This window comes from Mus pahari, chromosome 23 (genome assembly GCF_900095145.1).
Source record: "Mus pahari chromosome 23, PAHARI_EIJ_v1.1, whole genome shotgun sequence".
In the NCBI taxonomy this organism is placed as follows: domain Eukaryota; kingdom Metazoa; phylum Chordata; class Mammalia; order Rodentia; family Muridae; genus Mus; species Mus pahari.
In genome coordinates this window covers 10,308,592-10,320,333 of record NC_034612.1, presented here as the reverse complement: position 1 = coordinate 10,320,333, position 11,742 = coordinate 10,308,592, and the positions used below count along the sequence as shown (strand labels likewise).

The 11,742-nt window shown below is 51.8% G+C and overlaps 1 protein-coding gene across 1 annotated transcript in view; it reads right to left on the bottom strand.

Annotated features, from left to right (window-relative positions):
• Positions 1 to 8,000: 8,000 nt before the first annotated feature.
• Lhx5 (LIM homeobox 5) overlaps positions 8,001 to 11,742 on the bottom strand; it is an 8,519-nt gene continuing 4,777 nt past the window's right edge. The window contains exon 5 of the mRNA XM_021186859.2: positions 8,001 to 8,543. Within this exon, the coding sequence (XP_021042518.1) occupies positions 8,176 to 8,543 (368 nt within the window). The 3' untranslated portion in view covers positions 8,001 to 8,175. The remainder of the gene's footprint in view (positions 8,544 to 11,742) is intronic.

The window sequence follows — 11,742 nt, the reverse complement described above, 5'->3', positions numbered from 1 at the left end:
GAGAGAGAGAGAGAGAGAGAGAGAGAGAGAGAAGTAATAACTTGGGGCTGGCGAGATGGCTCAGTGGGTAAGAGCACCGACTGACTGCTCTTCCGAAGGTCCTGAGTTCAAATCCCAGCAACCTCATGGTGGCTCACAAGCATCCGTAATGAGATCTGACACCCTCTTCTGATGCATTAGAAGGCAGCTACAGTGTACTTATGTATAATAATAAATCTTTGGACTAGAGCGAGCAGGGATGGATCGAGCAGGGCTGACCGGAGCAAGAGGGGTTGACTGGAGTGAGCAGAGGTCCTAAAAAAATTCAATTCCCACCAACCACATGAAGGCTCACAACCATCTGTATAGCTACAGAGCACTCACATACATAACATAAATAAATAAATCTTAAAAGTAAGTAACAACTTAATAGAAAAATTGAGAGAAATTTACGTGAAGAAATGTTTAAGAGTCACACCACATGTGTCCCCAGGAAGCCACAGGCACAAGATGGGGGTAAGGGAAGTCCCTCCAAAGTTCCGGTGTTGGGGGTGGGCAGATGGAGACTGACCCTGCTCTCAGCTTGAACTTAAGCAGGATGGGGCTGTCTAGGGTACGGCTGGAGCCAGGCTGGAGAAGTTTCTGTCCATCACGGTAACGGCCCATTTGCAGTGATTGGCCGCCCAGGTGTTAATAACACTAATGGCATAGGAAGGGGAACCTGGCCATTGAGCTGAGCAGGAGAAATATGCAGAGGAGCACCCGGGTTCACATAAATCAGCTGCACGGGCCACGCAGCGACTGAGGCTGAGGCGGGACTTAACATTCCAGTCAGGGACCCGGCGCTCTCCTCATCAGAGCGGCAGAGGGAATTTATTCTGTTTATATGTTTTTACTGCATGACAAGGCTGGAGAGCAGAGTCCTCCACAGCCATTTCTGCATTTTAAATATTAGTCCTGAGGATGGGGAGGGGTCAGCTCTAATGCTCTGAATGGCGAAATAGGGGACAGGGACGGAAGAAATGCACGCATGCTGTCGTCGGAGCCCAAATGGCTTAACTAATGTCCAGTGTTAGAATGTAACTGTCTAGGACCCACATATTTCTAAGAACACTGAGGGACAGATAATGTTTTCTTTTCCAAAGCTGGGGACATAGCCAGAGCCCGGTTCACCTTCTTACCTATAGGTATTTTAAAAAATTGTTTTGTTTTGTTTTATTTCGTTTTGTTTTGCTTTGTTTTGTTTTAAGGCAGGATTTCTCTGCTTGTTCTAGAATTTACTTTGTAGACCAGGCTAGCCTCAGAATCACAGAGATCTGCCTGCCTCTCCCTCCCGAGTGCTGGGATCAAAGGCATGTGCTACCATCACTTGGCTTTAAAAATTCTGATTAAAGATTAATTTTTGTTTTTATCTGTCTGTCTGCCTGCCTGTCTGTCTGTCCCCGTGCATGCCAAGTATGGGCAGTTCAGGCCAGAAGATCTCCTGCTGCTGGAGTATACAAACAGGTGTGAGCTGCCATGTGGGTGCTGAGAATCGAACTCAGGTCCTCCGGAAGAGCAGCCAGTGCTCTTAACCTCTTGTGCTACATCTCCAGCCCCTTTAATTCTTGGAAGCATTTTACCTTTGAATTTAGATGCTGGAGAGGCAGCAGGACATTAACAGAGACATCAATGGAAGGATCAATAAAGGAAACAAGGAAGAGGGTGGATGGCAGAGAGGGAGAAAATGACACGGTGGGGTGAGAAGAGGGCGTTCTTATGTCTTGGTGACTCTCATGTGCTTTGTCCCTTTGGTTAGCTGAGTTGAACCCTGGAGGGGACTTTATTTATTTTTTTTAAAGATGTATTTATTTTTATTTATATGAGTACACTGCAGCTGTTTTTAGAAACAAAACAGAAGAGGGCGTCAGATTCCATCACAGATGGTTGTGAGCCACCATGTGGTTGCTGGGAATTGAACTCAGGACCTCTGGAAGAGCACTCAGTGCTCTTAACTGCTGAGCCATCTCTCCAGCCCCTGGAGGGGACTTTAAACAAGTTCTAGTCATATTTGCACCAGCAATGGCTCTGTTGAGAATCTGCCCTACCTGTCACAGTATGGGGGATTGAACCCAGAGTCTGCATGGGCTAAGCGAGTGTTTGAAACAGAGTCTTGAACAGGCTGGGGCTGGTCTTGAGCCTGCAATCCTCCAGCCTCAGCTTCCCAAAGTAGCTGGAATTATGTGCATGCAGGTAGTTGGGATTATATAATGTGTGTGCCACCGTGGCCAGCTAAGGGTTCCTGAATTTCATCTGTCCACTTCCTTATCAGCACCCATTCACCATTGATCATCTGTTCATCTATCCTTTTATCTGCATGTATCTACCATCCATCCATCCATTCATAATCCACCCACTCACCCATCCATCCATCCATCCATCCACCCATCCATCCCCCTATCCTTTCTATTGTTCATTCATCTATCATTCATACATCTGTCTGTCCTTCCCTCTGTGTATTTATCCATCCATCCTTTCATCTCTCTGCCCATCTGTTTCCCCATCCATCCATCCATCCATCCATCCATCCATCCATCCATTCATCTATCCATCCATCTCTCTATCCATCTGTTTCTCCATTCAGACATTGTTCTTCCCTCCTTCCCTCTCTTCATTTCTCTCTCCCTCATCCACCCATCCATCCATCCATCCATCCATCCATCCATCCATCCATCCATCTATCCATCCATCCATTAATCCTTCTGTCCATCCTCTATTCATACACCCGACATTGTAACCTCCAGGCAGCTGGTCTGGGCTCGGGGACAACGTAGACTCTCAGAGCTCAAGTCCTTGACTGAGCACCTGTCTCTGGCCTTTCTCTCCTCCAGGAAGCTCACTGCACCCGCTAGGTCTGAAGCTCCTCCTGCAAAGTGGGAGTGACATTACATGTCTGGGAGGGAACTGAAGCTCGAGGGAGACACTAGTTAAGGAGTTGAGGCAGTTGGAGCAGGGTTGCACTGTAGTCCAACAAGGGTGGGGAGTCCTAGGGGCCTCTGGGGAGCTTAATGGATGTGGCTCTTCGGGATTCACTCTGGCTATGGGTGCTGGGGACCAAGACACATACATGTCAGCAGGTGTGTCCCTCTGGTTCTACTTCAAGAAAAGAGTTGTGGCTTCTAGGAGATGAATGGCCTTCCCAATCTCTACTTCCCCACCCAGTCTTTCACAGATTTTGCTCCACCAAGTGTCCCTGTTCCTCCACTGGCACCTTCAGGACACTGTCTTGGGGCAGGAGACGGTGTAGCCCTTCCCCTTGTGGCCCTGGGCGCTAAAATGAGCTCATGAGAGTGGGAGTGAGTTGGGCCAAGTGAGACTTTCTCAAGAACTTTCTTGATAAGTTGTCTGGTGTGTGTATGTGTACGTGTGTGTGTGTGTACATGTGTGTGTATATGTGTGTGTACTCATATGGGTGGGTGAGAGTTGGGAATGGGGTCCAAACACAGGAACCAGTTCCCTGAACCTTTCTCTTCCGTCTCCAGCACACTCCTCGGATGAAATCACCCTGAGCCCATTTCACAGTAGAGCAAACTGAGGCTCAGAATGGTGAGCTTTGACTGGGCTCCAAGCAGATAATTTTGGGGACCCAGAGCTCCCCATTGAGCAGGCTTCTGAAGCCCTTTTGAGATTTTGATGGACCCCTAGGTAGTCATCCTTTGAGTAAGTAACCCCCTCTTCTGTTCCCCTGGGTGGAGGATATGAACCATGGAGAGGCAGCTGCAGGATTAGACACTTTAGGTGTGTGCCCTGTGTGTGTGTGTGTGTGTGTGTGTAGCCACATGCCTCTGGGTGTGTATACTCAAAAGCAATGCATACACGTGTCTCCATGTTTCACCACACACCCATCTTCAGAGCATGTATGTCTCTGTGTGTATACTCAACTGTGTGTTGGAGGGATTGGTGTGTGCACCCTTGAACATCTGTCTGCATGATACTTCTGTTGGTGCTCATGTGTCTGCAAGGGACGAGGTGTGGCCCATACATGTCTGCGGTGTGTTTGCACATCTGTATATATATCCCAGAACGAGCTCTGCTGTGCCCACGAATGGAGCTCCCTGACGCCCTGGGGCTCCTGTCCCATACAGACTGGGGTACCCGAGCATCTGGAAACTCCTTCTCTCTCCCCTCTCAAGTCCCTTCCCCTCCTCCTCTACACTTCCTCTTCCTCCTTTCCATTCCTTCCCCTATGTTCTTCCTTCTTTCTTCTCCTCACTTCCCCACCCCCCAGCTGCTGTCACAGTCTTCAGAAAAGCCAGGGAGGAGTCCTCAGCTCTCAACCCAGTTCTAAGCAGGCCTCTCTACAAACCTCACTCACTGCTAGAAAGCCATTGGGGTTCTGGTAGAGATGGGGGTGGGGGGACTTCTAGAATCTACCACAGCCAGGGCACCCCCAGAGGAACAGAAAGGGAACCAGATGCATGTGTGGGCTGAGTTACAGTCGTGTGACCTTGGGCAAGTCCCTCGATCTTTGTTAGCATCCCGAGGGGACAATAATACCTTCCAGGACCCTTGCAGAGAAGTCATGGGAAGTTGTTTATTCTAGTGCTCGTGAACCAGCAGGAACTAGGCAAGGCCTGATAGGTTTGTTAAAATCCAAACAACGAAACCCATGCAAAACCCGGATGCTCATCTGGTCAAGGAACTAGAGACTAAATGTAGCTCTGCCTAGACCAGTGGCTCTCAACCTTCCTAATGCTGAGACCCTTTAACACAGTTCCTCATGTTGTGGTGACACACCCCCCCCACCAACCATTCAATTACTTCATAACTGTAATTTTGCTACCGTTATGAATCACAATGTAAATATCAGATATGTGACCCTGCCCCCCAAAGAGGCCATCCACAGGTTAAGAACCATTGGTCTAGAATGTTGTCACGAACCTGAAAGATGTTCTGAGCTGGCAGGTAACCCCATGGCTGTGCTCTGAGCACAACACTGGGCTTCAAAAGTCAAAGGAAGAACAACAGAGTCACCTAACTGGACCCTTGGGGCTCTCAGCGCCTGAATCACCAACTAAAGAGCATACAGGGGCTGGACCTAGGCTTCTCATTCCTATCTAGCTGATGTACAGCTTGACCTTTATGTGGGTCCTAGCCTCATAGAGATTTGAAGTGGTAGGGTTGGGGTGCTGGGTGGTGTGGGGGGGCATACCCAGGAAAAACAGGCCGGGCAGACTACCTCACCACGGTGCCTGGCATTCAGGGCGATGGGCTTTTCTGCCTTTTGTTGATCTGAACGCTCGCTACAGTTCTCCATAGTGAGCAGCTGGCTGTTATCTGGTGACGACCTAAGAGCTTCTAAGAGCTGCATGCAAAGGGGGAAATTCTGGCCACCTTACAGGAATCTTTCGAGGGCCACGAGGACCACAGAACAGGTTCCTCTTCTTGAGCTCATTTCAAGCAGCTCATTCTCCCCGTCCCTAAACCCTCTTCACCGATGCTAGAGTGGACCAGCTCCCCCTCCTGAGTGTGAGTGACAAGGGACCCAAAGGCGGACAACTTCCACTCATTTCCACACAGTGTCTGCCTGTCTGGGCCTATCAGGCCTAAGTAAGAAGGGAGGGAAGGAAGCAGTTGTCATCCCAGCTTCTGCCTCTCCAAGTCAGGAGACTGGGGCAGAGAACAGAGAGGGTTTGTTTTTAGGTGTGGTCTCAGGTCCCCTAAATCATATTCACTCACCCAGAGTACATGAAGTCATGGGTTTGATCCCTAGCCCCCCATCACCACCACCACCGCAGCAGTCAGAGTGGGGCACACCTGTAATCTCTGTGCTAAGGAGGCATTGCCTCAAGTTCGAGGCTAGCCTGGGGTTATATAGCAAGACTCTGTCCCCAAACGCAAAGCAATGGCGACGGCAACGACAATCAACACCGACAAAAGTCACAGCCATCCCTGTCTATCTAAAGGCAGTGCACGCGCCACAAGGCTCGAAGAACCACAGGCTCACTCCCCAGCAGCCTTAAAGATGGCTGGACCTTGCTGTGCACATGGCCATCGCGCGTTTTTCTCTGCTTTTGTTTGCAGCCCTCTGGAAATCACATGCCATATAAATAGGGATGAACTCAGAATCCCACGGCTGGAGAGATGGCTCAAGCGGTTAAGAGCACTGACTGCTCTTCCAGAGGTCCTGAGTTCAAAATCCCAGCAACCACCTGGCAGCAAAACACCAATCAATGCACAGGAAATAAAAATAAATAAATAAATTTTTTTTTTTAAAAAAGAAGAAATTAGAATTCCTCCCAGTCCCCACCCCCTCTGTGAGACAAGGTCTCATGATGCAGCCCAGACTGGCTTCCTCAGCTTCCCAAGTGCTGGGATTTGCAGGTGTACATCCGGCATGCTAGACGACACTTCTTTTTGACATAATTGAAGGGACGCAGAAAAAAGCACCTGTTCATTTCTCGGTCATCCCGAAGGCCTACTATGCACCTGGCTGGCTTGTGATCTGGACCACAGCGGCAGAGACAATTGTCCACCACAGAAAGTCCCCAAATGGGACCAGCAAGAGGGATCAGGTGGTAGAGGCGTTTGCTGCAAAGTCTGATGCATGTGAGTCCCATCCCCGGGACCCAGATGGAGGAAGGAGAGCACAGACTCCCAAATGTTGTCCTCTGGTCTCTCTCTGCACACACACATCACACACACACACACACACACACACACACACACACACACACACAGAGAGAGAGAGAGAGAGAGAGAGAGAGAGAGAGAGAGAGAGAGAGAGAAAACTGAAATAAAAAAGGAACAAAACTAAAGCTAAAGCTGCTCGCTTAGTGGTCCTCAACCTCCCTAAGACTGTCTGTGACTTTTTAATACACTTCCTCACGTTGTGGTGATCCCCGACCATAAAATTATTTCCGGTGTTACTTCATAATTGTAATTATGTAATTGTAATGTAAATATCTGTGTTTTCTGATAGTCTCAGGTGAAAGGTTTGTTGTCTTTTTTTTTCCTCCCGGGGGGGTCTCAACCATAGTTTGAGAATTACTGCCCTAGTGAGTGGGGGAGGGGTCTCTGTAACTGTCAAGTTGTGATGTTGGGGACTTTGACCCCCAAGATACTGGATGAAAAAAAGACCACACAGAGTTGAGGGAGAAAAGAATTTTTTTTATTAATCTTTCTTTCTTTTTTGTTAAAAAAAGTTGATTTTTTTTGTTTTTTTTTTTGTTTGTTTTTGTATTTTTTGTGTGTTTTATTTTGTTTTTTGGTTTTTTGTTTTTTTTTGGTAAACCTCTTTCTGGCTCCCCTCCCCCACTCTGCCCCACCCTCCTCTTAAAAATATAAAAATGTCCAGCCCCAGATAACTAGAGTACAATAAATAAACAGTAGACACAAAAACATACTTTATTTGTTTCTTCTTTATACAAAATAAGGAAACTAGAAGCGTCCGACTTCCAAAAAAGTATAATACTGTTCGTCCTGATGGCCCAGCCTCCAGGTCCCGGGCAGGGAGTGATCCGTGGGCAAATGCCCAATGACTTGACGCCCCGGCTCAGGGTCAGAGCAGGGTGGGAGGGTTCGAATCCTGCCAGGCCCCTCAGACTCAAAGTATAGAGGAGCAGGGAGTTGGGCTCAGGAAGACCGGGCCCAGACTGCGCAGCTTCCTAGACAAGCTGACATTGAGCCACCAGGGGGCGCCAACTCGCAGGTGGATTTGTCTTCCTGCAAAGCCACCATTCACCGGTGATCCTCCTCATTTTTCTTCTCTGGCTGAGGCTTTCCTCATCTCTCTCTCTCTCTTTCTCTCTCTCTCTCCCCCTTTCAACCTCTCTTTCTTTCTTTCCTTCCTTCCTTCCTTCTTTCATTTTTTTTAAAAGAGAAAGTGAGAAATAGGATTTCACAATGCCTCGGCTTGCAGGGAGGGGTAGTGCCACGGTCTCCGCTCCTTGGTCTCATCCTCCTCTCTTAGTTCAAAGAGGTGATGATGGGTGGGTGGGGGTGTGTCCGGAGGGCTTCTAAGGTGTGCTTGAAACCTCGACCCTCCAGAATATTGACTTTGGTCCCGAGAAATTGCGCAGGCGCGTGCCGAAGCTCTGAGGGGTGGTGATGCGAGTGGCCTGGTTGGGTGCGAACCCAACAGAGGACTCTTGAGGCTTACCCAGGCGGCGTCCCATCCCGGGCTTGGTGGCAGGGGGACAACTCAGCCCCTCGGCCTTACCATACGGCCGCTTCGTTGAGCTCAGGGTTGGGGTGCGACAGGGGTCCACTGTAGCCGCTGGTGCCGCTCATGGGGAAGGGCGGGCTAGGCCCGCCGCTGAACACCTCTCCCGGCATGGGGTGCAGCGCGCCGGGCAGGCCTGGCTCGGGGCTGGGCGTGTCCGGGTGCGAGATCATGTCGGTGAATCTGGGGTTGTCCGCGCCGTGAGGCCCAGCCAGCGGCGGTTCCAGCGCGCCCAGCGGCGTCGAGCCAGGTCCCGACGCTGCCAGGAAGCTGGAGTCGGCAGGGGATTGCGCCTGCGACGGCGGACCGTGCGCGAAGAAATCGTAGTTGCCTCCCGGAGCATAGTAGTCACTTTGGTAGTCTGCGGGAGGGACAAGGGATAAGAGACCGTGTGAGGACAGACTGCCAGGACCGATAGGGACCTAGGGGACCACGCGAAGGCGACTCGAGGATGCGAAGGCCAGGGCGCCCAGATAGGGCTGTCGGTACATATATGCGGAGGGTATGTGAGAGCATGCCACTGATTCTAGGTCAGACCGAGACATTGGGTGGCTTTGAGAGACTCAGGGAGAAAAGTCTTGATGGGAAGAGGATCGAGGAGGACCATGGGTAAGGCTGAGAAGTAACAGAAATACGGAGAGACCGAGGGACTGGGAGAGACACAGATGCTACCAGGACGCTGAGCAACGAGGGACACAGGCGAGGGAGGCGAGAAATCGCTGACTGCCAAACACACGGAGAGGAGGAGATAGCTCTAGAGGCCAGATGCGCAAAGTCAAGGGAGAGATGGAGAGATGAACAGGAGACAGATCTGCAGTGACGCGGGGTTGGTGGGGAGGTGGCAGAAACTAGCCCCAGACGTGTCACCCTACTCTGAACAGCTAAGTCCACGCAGAGGCGTAAGTACAGGAACAAACAAACAAGCCGCGGTAAGGGTGCAAGGCGAAAGAAAGACTATGTGGGTAAAAAGACGGATGAGCCCTGAGATAGAGAGACAGTGGACCGGGAGGACCAGGAATCGCCTTAGGCTGGGTGGCTTCAAGACCCGGAAAGGAGCCTGGGGACCAAGCGGCTGCTGCAGCGCAAAGCACCAAAGTGGTTCAGACCGGGGGTTGCGGGGCCCCAGTCAAAGAAGCAGGACCCGGCAGCCGCCAGAGCTCATGAAGCAGCGGGCAGGAGGCCTGGGCCCGGGGCGCAAAAGGCGCAGAGCCAGGGACAGCGTCAGTGTCTTCTCTGGCATCTTCGCTAGTCTTGCCTAGAATTGAGAAAGCCAAGCTCAGTGACAGAGAGGGGGCCCGAGGTCAGGGCCACTTGCGGGGTTTCGGGGTGGGGGTTAGAGCCTCACGAGTCTTGCTAGGACGCCCAGGATATTTTTGAAGTATTTGGGAACAGAGACCTTTGGAAGAGTTGACACAAATAAGTGCACATCCTTCCCACAAATCCAGGGATGCAGGATTCATAGGTCAGGCGTTCAAACCATCACAAGAAATTGCTTCTGTGAGCACCCTCTGGCCTCCCCCATTGATCACAGCTTCCTTCACTTCCAGATCGGGCCGCTCCAAGATTGGGGCGCAGGACCCCACCAAAAGGAGCTCCTAACAGCCTGTTGAAAGAGACAACCCCGCTTTGTAGAGCAGGGAAAACCGGCGACCCATGGGCCAGGGTCTCTTCTGAAAACCCACACCCTTTGCTCAGTCCCGGGGTCCGAGTTCACCTGCGGGCTCTGGATGTCACAGTCACCCCCCCCCCTAGTTTTCTTTTTCAGAAACCCGGAAATCCAAATCGGAGGGTGGGAGGAGGGTTGTCTGGAGTCCTTCCTGGAGTGGAGGTAGTTAAGGTAACAGTTATAACGGCCGCCAGTTACTTTTTGAAAAAAACTCAAATTCCATTCTGCCCGAAATTGAGGAAGGTTGAGAGAGACGAATTTGGGGGCCCTCAAAGGAACGGAAAGGAAGCGCGCTAAGCAGGGAAGGCCGCGGCCCTAGAGCCGTGCGCGCCGCCTCCGCCCATATGGCGGCCGGGCCGGAGGTAATTGGAACAAACGCTGTCTGAAAAGGGCACAAAAGCCGCAGCTGGGGCTTTGTCCAAGCTCCCACGGGGAGCCGCGGGCCCCGCCACCCGGCCCCTTTCTCGCCCGCTGACGGCCGCCGCCACCGGGATCTCCCAGTGCGGATTAGGCGGGGCTGCCGGGCTGGGGATTGGGGGGGGGGGTCCAGCGCCCCCATCCCGTTTTCAGAGAAAAAGAGGGTTCTGGTGTTCTGTTCCCCACCCTATCCCGCAGGTCTGCAGAGCGGGTGAGGTCGACTGGATCAGATCAGTGCAGGGTGGGCTGGGTCTCTCTGAAACCCTGATTAACTACTCAGTTGGGGAGTAGGGGCTGTTTCTAGGCTGGTACCGCTCCCACTATCGCCGGGCTTCGCGTCGAGATTTTCTTTTGGGGGGGGGTGTGTGGAGAAGATAAGCTAGGTGGAAAGATTAGACACCCTAGGTCACGCCCATCGCCGCACAGTTCCGGCTCCCCAATCCGCAACCCCACTCCCCGCCCCCGCCCCGCGCGCTACCACATTAAAATGACCGCTTCACGTTTTGCCAGTGATTTTCAGGGACCTCAGCCTGGTCTAGCAGATGAACTTTCCAGACTTCCGCACATGGACGTCCGGCTTGGGGGGTCCTCTTACTCTCTCTACCCGGCTTTGCCTGGCTTCACCACCTCTCCACTTCAGCATTGTTTCTGAATCCACCTTTTAAAGGGAATTGCTTTTTTTTTTTTTTTCTCCCTGCCTCTCAAACTGGGTTTGGAGCCCCCCAGCCAGCCAACGGCTCAGTGACGTTGGCTTATAAACACTCCCGATGGCTCCACAGATTGCAAAGCTTGGCGATCCTGGAAAATGCGAATCCCCACAGAGGACTCTGAGACCGGGGAGGGTAGATGGGCAGTTCCCTCCTTCCTCAGGGAGCTGGCCACGGCGAGGAGCTGAGAGGAAGATGGGGTACTGGGATGGGGGCACAAGTCCCAGGGAACAAGAGAAGAAAGGGGCTGAGGAAGCAGGGTTGAGTCTATTAACTACATCCTCCGTGCAAACCTGCCTGTCACTCTTCCCAGACTCAAAGGTGAGTCGGGAGAATTAGCCCCCACCCCACCCCACCCCCACTTCTAGACCAATCCATTTGGTACCCAGGGCGTCTGTCACAGAGCAGAATTGCCATCTTTTGAAGCAAGCTGCGAGAATGCGGGCTCCCTCCCCCCCCCACTTCAAGCCGGTGGGGTTCCAGTCTTCTTCAGGTTCACCAATGCCACGGGCCATGAACAGTGGAAATTAGGCAATGAGGCGGTGGAGAGAGACCCGAGGTGCCTGGCGTTTGCCGGCTCTGCTCCCTCCCATACGACCCGGGAAGTGTGCCTCTCCTGAGGGGAGTGGAAAGTACCGGTGTGTGGTTGTCTGAAATCCTACCTCAAGCTGGTTCACTCAGGTTCTCATTGCAAGAGGGTGTGTGTGTGTGTGTGTGTGTGTCTCACACACACACACACACACACACACACACACACACACACACACACA